The sequence below is a fragment of the Cebidichthys violaceus genome, unplaced genomic scaffold (assembly GCF_023349555.1).
Source record: "Cebidichthys violaceus isolate CVI_PGR_0920_01 unplaced genomic scaffold, fCebVio1.0.p SCAF_22, whole genome shotgun sequence".
Taxonomy (NCBI): Eukaryota; Metazoa; Chordata; class Actinopteri; order Perciformes; family Stichaeidae; genus Cebidichthys; species Cebidichthys violaceus.
The window spans coordinates 10,944,560-10,960,796 of record NW_027176395.1 but is presented as its reverse complement, the minus strand read 5'-3'; the positions used below and the strand labels follow the sequence as shown (position 1 = coordinate 10,960,796).

Below are 16,237 nucleotides of genomic sequence, written 5' to 3'. Positions count from 1 at the left end.
TATGAATGGGGTGGACAGGAACGACGGAACCTCACTAGTCATTCCAGGGTGATCTCCCTCTGCAAAGGGGGTAAACTGAGTCATCCACTCTGAGGTTAACAGTTGGCAGTGTCCATGGAAATGCCACAGATCTCCCCGTTCTTGTATTTCTCTACATTTGTCCTTTTCTCATCCGTTTCCTCCTGTTCTTGTAGAGTTTTCAGTGTCTTAAATCTGTCCACTTGATGTCGTTTGTTCCCCTTTCCGCTTCCTCCCTCCCTCCCTCTTTTCTTCTCTTACTCTTTCTCTTTTCATCCTAGCCTCTGAGGTAATATACATCGGACCTGTCAAAGGTAAGCTTTCCTCTTCCTCTGTCCTTTTACTCTTCAGCACTGCTTCCTCCCCCTCGCCTTTCCCTTCCTCCCCCACCCTCTACCCATCACAGCTGGAGTGTTGAGGTCACATGAGACCTGTAACCAGTCGGGACTAACAGCCGAGTCACCTGACTGCTCCTCCAGAGGAAGTCAGCTGATTTGGGTTGTCACATGATTAAAGCTTTGCCTCTCATTAGAAATGAGCTCAAAGCGCACTTTTTCTTCCAGCTTCCCCAGGCCTGCTCACTGTGCCTGCTGACTGTTGATCACTTTTTTGCCCTTGAAAATGGGGATTACTGAGATGGTCATGAGTAAATTATTAGTTTTGAGGTCAGACATCAGAACAGTAATAATGTTCATTGGTCCATAATCTTACATGCATGCTACAGCCAATAGTCCACACAGAAATGTTTCTAAAAATCAAATCCACGAGAGACACTTTAATTTATTGACAACCCTCTCATGGTTTACTTCTGGTCTCAACAGCCCATGGTGGTCCAGCTCCATCCATCTAAGCCCTCTATGAATCCCCAGTGTGGGAGCATTAGGGAGTCAAGTCATGTTGGCATTCTTTGTGCCTTTTCGCCTGCATTGGAGTCAGTAAACAGGATGGAGGAGGCCTAGTTGTGTTTTTAATGGGCTGCCAGCTTTCACCTTATACATGGTCTCGCTGGATATTTGGTTATTCCTCAAGAGACCCATTGGGAGATGAAAGTACTCTCTGTGACCTGATGCACTCAGCATTTGGGAAAGACCTTGAAAACAAACAACAACCTCCCCCACAAGGGATGCATGGCCATAGCCAGCACCCTGTTCTCATGACCTCAACTCGCAAACACAAGCGCACACTCACAAACACAAACTGAGCCCACTTCCTGGTTTCAGAAGGGATTTAGCGGTTTAGCCAGTGTTGCTTCTTGATCTAGACCCCCACAGAGAGAGAGAGGGAATGGGGGGGTGCGGTTCCAAAAATACTACCATAAGGCCAGCCAACAGGAAATGCACACAGCTTCCCTTTGGTGGTTTGCTGATGTTTGCAGCCACAATTAAGACTAATTTAAACACAAAAGGAGAATATACATCTTAAACATACAATCTTAAATGTTTCTCATCCGCCCATATCTTTGCGTTCTCCCTCTCCTCTCTGTGGCGAGTTGTGTGGTAGTTTGCTGTGTGCAGTGCATTCCTGCAGGTTTCTTGACTGCGAGTAAGTGGGTGACCCTCATGCTCTGCGTCATCTGCATGCTGTTCCACATCAATCCCGCCATCAGCAGGAGGACATGGTTGAAGCCGCTCATCTGCAAAGTGTTGGCTGGTAGTCACATGGTGTTGTTGACCGCTAGCTGGCCTGGCTAGGCTGCAAGTGTGTGTGTGCTTTTTGAAAAGTGTTCACTCCCTTTTCCCCTGATGCTGTTTTTGATGATGAACAGTAATTGTGAATATGCTCTCTGTTGCTTTAAAATGGTAATATTCATTAGATTTCTTTGTAGAGCGTCAGTGTGAGACAATACAAAAAGTATGTATGTTGAATTGTTCCTTTAATGAATATGATTTTCCTTTTCTGGACATCAATGATCTATTAGGGACTAACTGATGCCTTCTGATGTTTTCAGGGAGCATCTACTCCAGTCCAGGCTTGTACAGTAAGACTATGACCCCCACCTATGACTCCAGAGACGGCAGCCCACTGTCGCCCACCACCGCCTGGTTTGGGGACAGCCCCCTCTCTGAGGGCAACCCCAGCATCCTTGCTGTCAGCCAGCCAATCTCCTCTCCAGACATCTTGGTCAAACTCTACAAGCCCCAGTCTCTGCTGGACAAAGCCAAAATCAACCAGGGGTGAGATGATTATGCTTAGTGGTTAGATGGTTTTAGACAACTGCTCAGAGTCAGAAATGCTGTGGTGGATTGCAATATATATTTAGGGCTATGCAAGCTGATCAGAATAGTTGCAAGAGGCTGCAGAGAGTTTGTTTCAGACGACATTGTATTCATTGTCTGTACAGGTGGTTGGACTCATCCAGGTCTCTGATGGAGCAGGATGTAAAGGAGAACGAGGTGCTGCTGCTGAGGTTTAAATACCACAGTTTCTTTGACCTCAACCCTAAGGTACGTCCCATAGACGATGCAGTACAATGTGAGTGAGCACAACCAGCATAGATACTTAAACTGGCAATTTTTAAAATGTTTCAATCATTTTAGGGATTTTAGCCTGTAAAGTATACGACTTATAACAACATACTGACAACCTAAAGGGGAACTCAACTGATTTTACACATCAAAGTCTGTGTACAGGTCTTGGGAGAGTACTGCTGTGCTGCACATGTGAAAAAGTTGTATAAAGCTTTTTTATGGCTCCAAAGGGAGCTGCACGGAATCTGAGAAAAGAATCTGGCGATGTGGAGTTGGAAAGAAGCTCACCAGACGTCGGTAGCCCAGTCCTCATCTCTGCTTGCGGCTATCGGCTGAGGCTATATTAGCCGCTAGTAGCATAACGCACACAAATCTTTTTTTAAAACATTTTTTAGTTAGTCTGCCAATGTTCTATTAGTGTTATGCTAAATCGGTGCAGTGCTCCTCTAAGTAGAGTATTTGAAAGTCGGTGGACATACAACTTCTAACTCAGTGCTTCACACAAATCTAGTTGTCCTGTGTGTATGAGAGAGTGAGAGTCTGTTTTTACTCACTGTTTGTTTGCATGCACGTTAACCTCTGTGTCAAACCTCTCCACAGTATGATGCCATCCGAGTGAACCAGCTCTATGAACAGTCCAAGTGGGCCATCCTGGTGGAGGAAATTGAGTGCACAGAGGAGGAAATGATGATGTTTGCAGCCCTGCAGGTAAAAAGACTGTGTGTGTGTGTGTGTGTGTGTGTGTGTGTGTGTGTGTGTGTGTGTGTGTGTGTGTGTGTGTGTGTGTGTGTGTGTGTGTGTGTGTGTGTGTGTGTGTGTGTGTGTGTGTGTGTGTGTGTGTGTGTGCGTGCGTGCGTGCGTGCGTGCGTGCGTGCGTGCGTGCGTGCGTGCGTGCGTGCGTGCGTGCGTGTCTGTGCCTGCTCTAAATTTTCCTGTTTCAGCATTCAATTGTCACGGCCTGAAGACCTGCAGTTCTCTTTTCATGGAGAAATGGGCACATTGCCTTCTCAACCGAAAGCCAATGAATTCGGTGGGCTACCAGCCCAAAGCAGAGAGATATGGCTGCCAGCTCTGCTGCACGCATGCTTAAACTTGGCTGTTTCACATTGATACAGAATGAGTTAATGGAGGCATTATTACACATTATTCCCACTGAGCTTCTCAGTACGTCTCAATGTTAATCAATTCCCTTTTTTTTGACTCATAGTTAATAGAGAAGGGTCATTAGCCTGAATGTGAATATGAATAATTGATTACAATTAACTTGAAAGACATTAATGCATTTACCTCACTTAGTTAATGAGAGTGAAGTGGCAGACCGAGTGAGTCATCATGACAAAGAACTAAAAACATGCCGTTTAATTGAAATTCTCTAATGTTCATAAATATGCTTGACTGTATACAATAACCTGTAGAAATCAGCATTATATTCTTCCAACATTAAATTCTCTTCCTAATACCGAAGGATTTCAAGCATGTTTGTATACTGGGCCAAGACTGTTGGCTTTATGTGACCGAGTAATTTCTACAAACCTTGAAGCAACTTGCTGCAGCCACTCGTACAGAGCTGATCTGGCTTGGATTTTGGAGTCATACACGCACGTTTCTCTTTTGAAACCAGTTTAATGGAGAATGGAAGTGATATACAGATGTGAGCCCCCTTTAGCCCCCTGTAGTCTAGGGGTGATGCCCCTGCTATTTCTGCGCCTCGTAAACTGTGGGTGCCAAGACCTGAGGACGCCACTCTGTCCTCACCCCGGGGTAATTATAGAGCATCTAGGGCCACGGGACCCAGTGCCTCGGCCCCCAGCAATTCACTATCTTATAGATCGACTCGCATTCCTCTCGCACTCTGAGGTGTTAGGTGTGTTTCATCAGACCAGTTATAACTACACTTAACTGGTTTCTTGTTACTCTTCCTGAGAGACACATGCTAATCCGAGTCGGGTGTTTAGACTGGCGGCTACTCTGTTGCTACCTGTCTGTTAGCACGTTTGCCATCTACTACTATGTTTCAGCTGGGTAGCATGAGCTCAGGGCTTTTTTGCTAATGTTTCACTGGTGAGAGTGGATACACAGAGTCTAAATAAAGAGCAGTGATTAACCACATCCAGTATGTTGCTGGCTTGTGTTAGCATGCTATCACCTGGACGTTTTACTTTGGCGGGACATTGAAATGAGGTAATCGGGAGTCGAGAACAGCAACTGACCTCATAGTCACAGACTCGGGTGACAGGTTGTGCTTTAAACCTCAGCAGATAATCGCATACATTCAGCCACTAATGCAGACAAACCGGAAACAAGCCCCCCCAGTGTCACCGTTTTTTTAAAGACTCTTAAAGTGGAAGAGGCAGATGAATGGAGTGTCATGGCGAGCCCTTTGTCCCACATTCTGAAACCGTAGCAGGCTACAGCCTCGCATATCTCCCTCAAACTCTCCCTTTGTGTCTCTCACTCTCTCGACAGCTGTTCATTCATATATTGGTGGGGGGTTGGTGATGGGTTGACATTATAAATACCATTTGTCAACAAGTTGTATTTAGTGTCTGTGACTCACACTAAGAGGTAAACACGGCTGGGTTTTCAGTTCATCCTGATGAATTGGTGGTTCCAGTGTTATGTTATCCTCATTGGGCCAATCTCACATATGTTCCCAGTAAAATACATTTCATAGCCTGTTACAATTCAGAGACATGTTGAGAACTCATTGCTTAAAACCGTACCCCTTATTTCTCTCAGGGAATTATCACCACCGTCCTCTTCTTCATCCTGAAACTAGTCTCCTCCTCTTCATCTCCTTCAAAGATGAGGGTCCTTGATTCATCGCTGATAAACTCAATGGTGCATACTGGCAGCACTCGCTGACGTAAATGCCAACACATCTTAAAGTATTTATGTGGCTATTATCACAGACCAAATAACTTTTATAAGATGAAGTTGGAGGGTTTGTGCACCGGTAGCACACGCAGCAGGAAACTTTATAGAAATCAGCAAAAGTGTTGACGAAGGTGTTGGAGTTGGAGATCAACTTTTCGAGCAATTGCCAGCTGTTCCCTCTTCCATTACTTTAAGTCAATCTCTTGAAAGCTTGTCACCACAGCATCACAGACCTAGCCAGCCTCTGTTCTCCAAAGCCACTTGTGGAGTGCATACTGAACGTGTTTATCAAAAAGGAGGATGTTAAGAAAATGATTCTTAATTTTTTCTGAATGTAACTAGTTCATATGCATGGCTGAGAAGTCTAAAAATACAAGGGCAAATCATTTGAGGACTTCTAGATCGTGAAAAGGTTTTGAGTTTGACCAAAAACTAGAAAAATTGACCAAAAACAAGAACGTTTCAGATATTAAAGGTCTGAAATCAAAACAAAACCTGGTTGAACACGGCAGATAAAGTGCTAAAATATGATATCAAAATGAGCCTAACTGAGGTTATCTCCTTATTTTCCTCAGTACCACATCAACAAGCTGTCAATCATGTCTTCAGACAATCACATGAATAACAGTGAGAAAGAGGTGGATGAGGTGGATGCAGCCCTGTCAGACCTGGAAATCACTTTGGAGGGAGGGAAGACGTCCAACACACTGGTATGACAACACTGCTACATCTCCTCTACTTTCACTGCAGGAAATATATTTTGGTTGTGCATTACATGTACTGGGTTCCAAAGTCGTCATGTGAATTTATTTTCCCCAATTGCAGCAGCTTGACAGTGTGTTTGGACCTTAATGTCTCCACTGCATTCTGAACAAGTGTCCTTTCATCAGCTGTATTGAACAGGAACTTAAACCCACATAGACACAGTACACTGACCCAAGGGAGTGGAAACACAATGAATTTCAATGGAAGTGCTAAATTTCACACGGTTCTTTATGAGGCCTTCTTCGTCTGACAAGAACCTGGGGGTGTGAGATGTTTGACACTTAAACAAAAACAACAAAGGCTGCATGTTGCATGGATATGTTGTAAATATACGTGTCCTTTTATTAAAGCTGCCACTCCGCAAGAACTTGTTAAGTTTATACAGCTTATCAGAGGAAACTGCTAAAGACAACACTTTTTATGTCATATCTCAAAGTGCAAACTACTGAGCATTAAAACTGTACAGATATGAGCCAGAGGTCATTGTTTTTGGTTAACCATGTACTTGTAGTGCTTTTATATTAAAATTGTAGAGTTTTACACTAACGATGTGTTTTTCCCCTTCCCCCTAGGGTGACATCACATCTATTCCTGAGCTAGCGGACTATGTCAAAGTCTTTAAGTAAGTCCACATCCAGAGCTACCTAAACCTGCAAGAGCACATGCACGTTCAGTTATAAAAAAAAAAATCAAAAACATGAGCAACAGTGATTGAATGCGTACATTTGTCCAAAAGATGTTGAGTCTCTCAGAGAATCAGGAATTAACATTTTCTGGCTAAATGAGAGAGCTGTTTGCCAAAGGACATTTACAGGCTGAGCTTTCAGTTTAGCTTTTTTAAATTATTACAGTTGGACCAAGCATATTTTTACTTGTATATATTTTTGGCTTTAAGCCTTTGCTGACTAGTAGGTGGCCCCTGGGGTGATTGTCTCATTACATGTATAAACCATGGGGGGGGCTGATGATATCAAGAAGTGTTTCCTCTTTTAATGGCTTTCCATTAATGGTCACATCCAATGCTGACTTTGCACTTGCGAAGCTCTTTTCCTCCTCTCTCTTTTGTACACATATGATCTTCTATATATTTTGCAGACCCAAGAAACTGACACTGAAGGGCTATAAGCAGTACTGGTGCACATTCAAGGATATCACAATTTCCTGTTACAAGAGTAAAGAGGAGGCACATGGGACACCTGCTCACCAAATGAATCTAAGAGGTGCAAACACACAAAAAATGTCATTTCATGCCCATGCAAGAATGCAATGCTTATTTATACTCTGTCTAAAGAATGCGTGTGAACTTTGACCACTTCTTCCGCCCCTCATTTCGGCTTCCATGTGTAGGTTGTGAGGTAACTCCAGATGTTAACATATCGGGTCAGAAATTCAACATCAAGTTGCTAATCCCAGTGGCTGATGGCATGAATGAGATCTGGCTTCGGTGTGACATGGTAAGAATGAAGTTAGTGCATCTATGATTATTTCTGGTCCTTTTTTAGCCGTTTTTTTTTATCACCAGCATTTAACTTTCCTCTCCAGGAGAAACAGTATGCCCACTGGATGGCTGCATGTCGCCTGGCCTCCAAAGGGAAGACCATGGCCGACAGCTCTTACAACCTGGAGGTCCAGAACATTCTGTCCTTCCTCAAGATGCAACACATGAACCCTGACCCACAGTTCATTGAGCCAATCACCACCGATATTAACCCAGAATGCCTGGTGTCCCCGCGGTATCTGAAGAAGTACAAAAACAAGCAGGTAAGCCAATGCAGGCTGTGTTTCAGATATACAACCTCTGAATGCGCTGTAGGCTGTACACGTGGAAGGTAAAGGGTGTAGTCTCAAAAGAGACGGACACACGGAAGGCAACTATTGGCTATGTTGTGTCTTTTGTGTGAGGATGTTTACTTGTTTGATGAGTCGGTTGTGGGGTTAGATGTAGCAGCTTCTGATGCTTCCCAGATGGGCGCCTCCTGGCATCAGGCTTGTCTTGCATTGGAATGTAGCCTCCCTTTCCTCCCCCTCCTTTACTCTCCTCCTTCCTCCTCCTCCTCTTCTCTCCCCACCCCTTCTGTCCAAGGGGAAACCAGGACAGCAGACGTCCAAACCACTCAAAAATGCTTACAGTACAGTTCCTCATGTCCGACTGTAACGGATACTCTCTCTGCTCTCGGCCTTTGTGCTTGTAGACAAAAGTGTAGAGGTCTTAGCCATGGTCACTTCTGAGCAATAGCAGCAAGCAAGCAACAAACGTCTTTATAACCAGGTGTGGAATTTTGTAAGCAACAGGCTGGTGTGTGTGTGTGTGTGTGTGTGTGTGTGTGTGTGTGTGTGTGTGTGTGTGTGTGTGTGTGTGTGTGTGTGTGTGTGTGTGTGTGTGTGTGTGTGTGTGTGTGTGTGTGTGTGTGTGTGTGTGTGTGTGTGTGCGTGCGTGCGTGCGTGCGTGCGTGCACACTGGAACAGCTGAGTACACGGCTGCCATAGCTGTGTGAGTTGGGGATGGGTGAGGGATGCAGGGAGGGGCGGGGTGGTTGCCTCTCTATAGCTTACTCACTCAGTCTGGTTTTGTTTAAGTTGTCGTCGAAAAGTGGAATGTTGGAGGGATGATGGGAGGGTGTTGGTACCGTAAGCGATGACTCAGAAATGGTCTGGGCCTAAAATATACTGGATGTCTAGAGAGAGAGGTAGACAGAAAGATGGGTGACAGCGTGTCTTGTTGAGTATAATAACAATACAAACCAGACTTGTTCATCGTACCTTTGATACTGAACTCGTCCTTGACTCAGTCATATGGGACCGCTGTCACAGGTTAATCAACTCTACAACTTTAGTTCCACATACAGTGCAGCTAAAAATAGGAGTTAAACCCAAAATAACAGAAGTGACTCACAAAGTTTCAGTTCTCTCTGAATGTCTAATTTTCTCACTTTTTTTTAGTAGTTAGAAAATCCCTTAAATGTAGTTGGGGTCAATGACATGAAAGTACTTCACCATCTTTAGTAGTAAAGCGTGTTCCCCAAACCTGAGTGACCGAACCACGTTCAGGTTCAGACTAACCAACCTGTGGATTTAACCGAAAGTTAAAACACGATACTGAGATTTCCCAACATATTCTACACTAAAAAATACTCCTGTATCATGTTGTGTTTTTTTAGAAAGAGAAATGCTTCGTGGCACAATACATTGCCTGGAATAGAGGCTAGCTTGAACAGGGGGCGGACTTAGACATGTCAGGGGTATTAGCTCAGCAGGGTGTGTGTCCATCTGGGGCCGTGGTTCTTTGTGGTCCGGCTCCAGTCTCCCTCATAATCCCAGCCTGGTGGGGGGGGGGGGTATCCCCAGGCATACAACATGAAACAGTAGTGGCCTATGTACAGTATGTATATGTACCCATGTCACACACACACACACACACACACACACACACACACACACACACGTGCGCTCCTGTAGTGGGCGTGGGGCATCAGGAAATGAGCTGTGCCTGGGAATGCTGCGCGGGAAAACTGTCTGGGGGGGGGAAAAAGCCTGTTGGTTCTGTCAGCTGTGACCCCTCCCCATCGCCCTAAAACTGGACTTCCTGTTGCTAGACCGGTCCGAGGAGACTTCTGTGCTGCAGCTCCCAGCGGATACACGCGCAGGAATTTTTTTGGGATTTCCCGGACCGGTGTGGTCTCTGGCCAAAATCGATAAATTTACACAAGCGAAAACAAGCGTTAGGGACACTACAATAAACTCCTGGAGTATGGAGACATGGCGCTTCTACGGCTTGGTGCTTACAAAGTGTGCCGCTTGATGCATGCCGCCATCCTGTGGATGAAAGGGGAAGTAAGGAGAAGATTATTTTAATGGCCCATGATAAAGTATGTGCAGTTCCAGTGCCTTCTTACCTAATGTTGTGTAATCTTCCTCTTTTCTCTTAAAATAAATGACTGCTGCTGTGCTCTCCTCCCTGTTGTTGCTGAATACTGCATGATCTCCAGACTCCACAGGCCCTCTCCCATCTTTCTTTTAAAAATCTTTTATTGCAATTGTGGCCTTCTACTTTATTGTTTTTGATCTTTCCTCCCTCGACATTGATCTTACTTGCTTGTTCTCTTTGTCCAACCTTTCTTTCTTTTCTCTCTTCTTGTATGCGTCTCCTTCCTTCCTCTGTGCCCTTCTCCCACCCCAACCTCCCATCTTCAGCCAGGCTCTATCAGGGACTTGGTAAGTTGAGTTATGTGTCCACTGGGTGCCTCGTAAGCCTTAGATACATGGATGTGCATGTGTGTATAAACTCTGAACACTTTTTTGTGTCCGGTTTGCCTCACCTAACCAAATGTAGTGCAGCTGTGTAACATGTTATAGTGGCTGATAGTCACAGTAGAATAGATAGAATCCCTCTTGTTGGTTTGTTTGTTTGTTTGTTACTTGTCACTAGCTCTAATGTTTTCAATGTGCCAGATGATGCAAAATGCTATTGATACAACATTGAGTATTTTTTATTTTTTTAACTTTTCTTTACTTTGCCAGTAGGGACAAAGAGAAATGGTACAAAAAGCAACACAGTCAGTAAAATAAATGGACCATGCTGGTGTTTTACATGTTTTAGCCCATTTAACAGCAGCTCCATTTACCATTAACGTGGAACATTTATCATTTGAAATTCACAAGTTTTTAGATTAAGGGAAGATTCAATGTGTTTGAGTTATGGGCTTTACTATACCGCCTGTAAAATGTGAAAAGTGGAACAGAAACTTGCTTAAGTGAAGTGATCCATCACAAAATAAAGAGCTAATTTATTTTGTAGTTATTTTATTCTGATGCAGTTGAATCAAAGAGTGTTGCTTCTGACCACCAACAAAATTATTATTTTTTTTTTTTCAAAGAAGTATCCAATGCCAGTCAGTAGCTGACTGTAACACGTGGGAGGTTGGCAAAATTTCACAGTGATGGATTACTTCTTACTGACTCTGCATGTCTCTGGTACCCTGCTCTTCCAGTCAAATTCATTGATCAAACTGTGAGCTGCAGCCCGACAGAAAAAGGATGTAGGGACAGTTGGAGGATACACACATGCATGCACACTTGCACATGAACCTTAGTCTGGCTCCTCAGTGGGCTCGTAGGTTAATATTTGTTTGTCTGTCCATTGTGTAGGAGTGTGAAGTCGAGTTTTCCTGTGACAGCCCTCTGCTTATTGGCTGACACTGTGTGTGCTGATGGCTTTATGGAATTAGCCACAGCTTGGTGTGTGTGTGTGTGTGTGTGTGTGTGTGTGTGTGTGTGTGTGTGTGTGTGTGTGTGTGTGTGTGTGTGTGTGTGTGTGTGTGTGTGTGTGTGTGTGTGTGTGTGTGTGTGTGTATTTGGGTGCATCAGAATGTTGAAGTTTGGTGATGGAATGCATTTGTTTACGTTGGGGGAGTGTGTTTGTCTAGACTCAAATAGCGGGAGCATACTCAAATGTCACGTTTGTATTGTTTGTGTTTTTGTAAGATTTCGGCCCGGATCCTCGAAGCCCACCAGAATGTGGCCCAAATGAGTCTCATCGAGGCCAAGATGCGCTTCATCCAGGCGTGGCAGTCCCTGCCCGAGTTTGGAATGACTCACTTCCTTGCCAAGTAAGCTGATGCATCTTTACACTTATATCCCCCACCCCCACCCCCTCAGTTATATGTGCTGACTCATGTTTTCATTTGATCTGCACAGTTTCATTTCACGGTGGACTCTCTGCTTCTTTTTCTGCAGGTTTCAGGGTGGAAAGCGGGAAGAACTGATCGGCATCACTTATAACCGCCTGATCCGGATGGATGCGAGCACTGGAGATGCTATCAAGACCTGGCGCTTCAGCAACATGAAGCAGTGGAATGTCAACTGGGAGATCAAGATGGTAGGGAACCCATTGAATATGAATATTTTAATTGAATTGTTTTTTCTTCAATATTACAAATGTATTTGCCTACTATCCCTCAAAGTTTTTCAAGTTAATGTTTCTAGAGTTGAAACCATAAGTGGATTTAAGGGGAACTCTATTGATTTTTCACAATGTTTCCCTACAGGTCTTGAGGATTAATACTTTAAGTTGTCTTAAACCATTTGTGGGTCCACAGCGAGCTCCACAAACTCTGATGAAATTTCCCTTATGTGATGTCATTCGAGTCAGTGTCAGTTGGGGTTGAAGATTTCAAGTTTGAAAAGGAAAAATATCTGAAATGACCAGACTACTGTAGCCTGCTATTAATCTCTTCTTGAGGCTAGCATACTAGAATAACACGTCCGAATCCCCTACCGTACTGTTGAACAAGCTGCATTGTGGGTAATGTGGGGGCTAGTTTTGACATGAAGAAGAAGAATATGTGGAATTATAAAAAAGACCATACCTCAGGTTCTACTGCATCGATTTTGATGCTCTGTCCATCAGGAGCACGAAATGTTATAGGAGTGCTATCCTAAATCTGAGAACTCTGGGAGTACTCTTTTAAGAATTGATAGTATTATCAGAACAATTGTTTTTTCAAGCGAAAAAAAAACAAATTTGTACTGACTCCAGCTTCTCAGGTGTAAATATGTGCCTGTCTTCTTAGATGGTAAATTGAATATCTTTTGGTGTTGTACTGTTGGGGAAACAAACAACACATGTTAATGTAACACAGAATCCATCTCGCCAGTTTTCATTGACGCATGACTGACATGCTCTGCTCTGTGTGCTCAGGTGACGGTGGAATTTGCGGACGAGCCCAGTCTGTCTTTCATCTGCGCCGAGGTGGACTGTAAGGTGGTCCACGAGTTCATCGGCGGCTACATCTTCCTGTCCACACGTGCCAAGGACCAGAACGAGTCTCTAGACGAGGAGATGTTCTATAAGCTGACCAGCGGCTGGGTCTGAGCGGCCCCCGAACCACCAGGGGCCAACGATTGTAGGTCAGGCGCCAGGAGGGCAGAGCACCGTGAATGGGGTTTATTTAATCCTACTATCTTTTTCAGTTTAATTGTTTGGAGCTGTGCCGAAGACTCCAGAGCAGCGCTACAATTACAATAGCTGACACCATTTTCATTGTTATAGTTGTTTTTTGTTTTTTTTTGCATTAACGCTGACAAGGCATTTTGTTACAAAACTAATATTCTGGTGAATGCAGTAAAGATGACCTTATGGACCTAAACCCTTGTGGTTGAGCAGAAGCCTAACACAAACCTCTGTTCTCCTATGTCGTCCTCTCCTCCTGGACTGATCACCATCAACTAACGTCCACGACAACCCGTTAAACACCAGGTTTAATCCCAAAGAATCTTTTTTTTTTCCTCTTTCTCTCACTGCTTTTTCTCTCTCTGGACTAAAGGAGCTGACATCAAACTGTCATAAAAGCATCATAGCACCACTGATACTTATAGTTATATTGAATTATTTATCCTAAAAGACGGACTTCATCAAAGAGTCCAGTCCAAATGCTATCTGTGATGAGCAGAGGCGCCTGATCGCAGCACTACATGTCCATCCTCTATCCACTCTATGAAGGGTTCGGTCTCTTTGAAGTCGCATGTAAGCACTTCTACAGTATACAGTCCTGTTAATGAATAAGCTGATGTTAAATTTCCTTTTGATGTCCGTTGTCTTTGTTTCAGGGCTCGTCCAGAGCGATTGTCTCCTCTGTGTCGAGTCTCTCTTCAGTTGATTCTCATTGTATTAGCTGACAGGTGTGACATTGAGAGTTTTGTTTTGTATTTAATAGGCTGCGTATAGTGAGCATGTCTGAAAAAAACACTACAGTTCAAGGCAGGATGAGTGTCCTGTGGGTTTGAAAAAAATCTTTTCCAACTGATTTAAAAAAAAAAAAAGAAAAAATTAAAAAGTCATCTTAATAATCATTAGCTCTAGTGTTCAGTGTTTCTAATGTTGAACTAAGACAGATGACTAATGTTCATGTGTATTTAAAATATCTCACATCCTTGTTTTTCAAATATTTGAAGACTTAACATGAAGCTTTATGACTTTTCAAGATGTCCGTTATTTCCCGACTTTGAGGAAAGGCGTTTTTCATCTTCTGACCTGGCATTCAAAAATAATGTGCCAAAATACATTAACATTTTGTTTATGGCTGCTGTTCTGACCACAGCTATAAGTTAATGAAAATTCTGTCTCTCACACCATATAGTATTATTATTATAATTTGCATCATTACACACCAGCAAAAGGTCACAGTTTGAAGAATGAATATGCAACTTTTTTTTCTCCTTCTGTCCTCAGATGAAGGATCAGTAAATGAAGTATTATTTTTTGTAACTAATGTAAAAACACAAACGTTTTATAGAATTGTACAGTTTTTTTCTGCTTTTTTTGGGGGGGGGTTGGAAGTTTTTCCTTTCAGAAAAGGGCAGAAGCCATCTGTCAACATGTGTATCATTCAGAATTGTGCCTGCTTCTGTTGTGTCCTTACTGAGTTTTCAGATGAAGATAAATATTATTATATATGAAGATAACACTAGTCTCAAACTCCAGGTTTGATTAAGATATTTGTCGAGTACATATTATAATTGTTTTTTAAAGATGCAAATACCTATACCTTTTCGATGTGCTCTTTGTTCTTGCATTTCCACTTTATTTTATTGATTTTCTGCTTTCTCTTCTGTCCATTTGTGGCCCTGAGTTGTGTTTTTAGCTCATTCTTTAGACTGACCGAAATACTTAATTTTTTTGCTGCAAATTTGATTTGCTCAGCGCCTTTTTAATATACTTCACTTATTTGTCTGGTTTTGTCACAACTGAAGTGTGCCATTTAATAATGTCCATATGAAGGAGACCCACATTGTTTAGACCCTGGAGTTTGAGACGAAGCAGCATAAGTGAACAGAAAACCAAGCCCAGTCTGTTTTTATTTTCTCTGATGTTGTTTTTGTTTGCCTCCAGTGTCAAGAGCAGCAGTGCATGTCCTGCTGCTCTGTTTTCTGACTGTAAAAAAATGCATTTATTTTAAAAAATAAAGTAATTTTTATTTAAATACTGTGCCATCGCTCATTTGCCCAAATACAGTATTTCTTAAGGGATAAGGGTGGTGTGACTGCATATTTTACTTATTGTGAACAATGAAAATACCAAAAATAGACAATGCGTTAGTGCTAGTGTTGTGACATCCCAGCCATGTCTGTGGCATTTCTTCCAAAGCCTTTTCATTCCCACTAAAGACCTCAATCTTCAGAAGTAGGTCACAAATAAACATTAAAGTTTCATTTTTTTTTTTAAAAGGTTCAATTTCCTCAAACAACTGGGCTCTGGGATTTTCAGCAAACGTTACTCAAGCAGAAGAAAAATGTGCATTTGTAATGAAGGAACATGTCATCCAGAACAAGGCTGTGGCTCCTCTTCTACACTTTGTGGACATCAACGGAGGTAAATGGAACAAATGAATGAGCTAGATCAGTCACCCAGCTCATGTTGTAATTATGAGAAGTAAGTTCAATGTGACTCACTGTTTTAGTTATGAAGGCCTCTTCTTTAGTACGGTGAGCATGATTAACCCATGGGAAAAAATAACGTGTGTCCGTAGGGTCCCCATATATTAGTGCTCATCTGAGTTCCTGAGATGCGTCATCAGATCCACCCACAAAAACCAATGCTGTTAATCACTGCACTGAATCTCATAAAACAAATCTAAATGTACACTGTTGTCTTACAGATGAAAGTTGCATGAAGCAAAGTAAGTAATCAAGAGTGTTAGAGATAAATCACAACATACAGAAATGGAGACCACGGTTTGCTTAGACCATCTATACCTAAAGGAAATGAATGAATGTCGTTGTCTTGTGTTTCTCAACTACACTTCCTGCATACATATGAGCACTGGTTATGTTTCTCCACTAGAGAGCAGTGCCCAACCGCCTGTATTCCCTGTCTTCTTCTCGGTGCATTCCAGATTGCTCCAAATGTTTCTTTGCCCAAATCTGACATATTTACCTGGCATCCCAGCAGAAATCCAAGTGCCAGATGCACGAGGAGATTAGGTCAGAGAATGCCCTCAGACGGTCTGACCATTTGCATGCTTTGGACACAGCACACGTCCGTCTGTCACCTGCCGAGCAGCTGGGACACGGAGGTGTTGGTGGCCATATTAGCTGGGGAGCTTCTGACACCA

At 43.0% G+C, this 16,237-nt stretch overlaps 1 protein-coding gene across 4 annotated transcripts in view; it reads left to right on the top strand.

Annotated features, from left to right (window-relative positions):
- fermt2 (FERM domain containing kindlin 2) overlaps positions 1–15,106 on the top strand; it is a 41,406-nt gene extending 26,300 nt beyond the window's left edge. The window contains exons 5-17 of one of the 4 annotated variants that reach the window (XM_068717883.1): positions 300–332; positions 1,967–2,192; positions 2,360–2,462; positions 3,087–3,194; positions 5,939–6,073; positions 6,701–6,750; positions 7,224–7,348; positions 7,476–7,582; positions 7,671–7,889; positions 10,320–10,340; positions 11,610–11,734; positions 11,862–12,003; positions 12,826–15,106. In XM_068717883.1, coding sequence (XP_068573984.1) covers positions 300–332; positions 1,967–2,192; positions 2,360–2,462; positions 3,087–3,194; positions 5,939–6,073; positions 6,701–6,750; positions 7,224–7,348; positions 7,476–7,582; positions 7,671–7,889; positions 10,320–10,340; positions 11,610–11,734; positions 11,862–12,003; positions 12,826–12,999 — 1,568 coding nt within the window. In that variant the 3' untranslated portion in view covers positions 13,000–15,106. The remainder of the gene's footprint in view (positions 1–299; positions 333–1,966; positions 2,193–2,359; positions 2,463–3,086; positions 3,195–5,938; positions 6,074–6,700; positions 6,751–7,223; positions 7,349–7,475; positions 7,583–7,670; positions 7,890–10,319; positions 10,341–11,609; positions 11,735–11,861; positions 12,004–12,825) is intronic. The other 3 variants (XM_068717885.1, XM_068717884.1, XM_068717886.1) reach the window with 3 other exon arrangements.
- Positions 15,107–16,237: the final 1,131 nt, after the last annotated feature.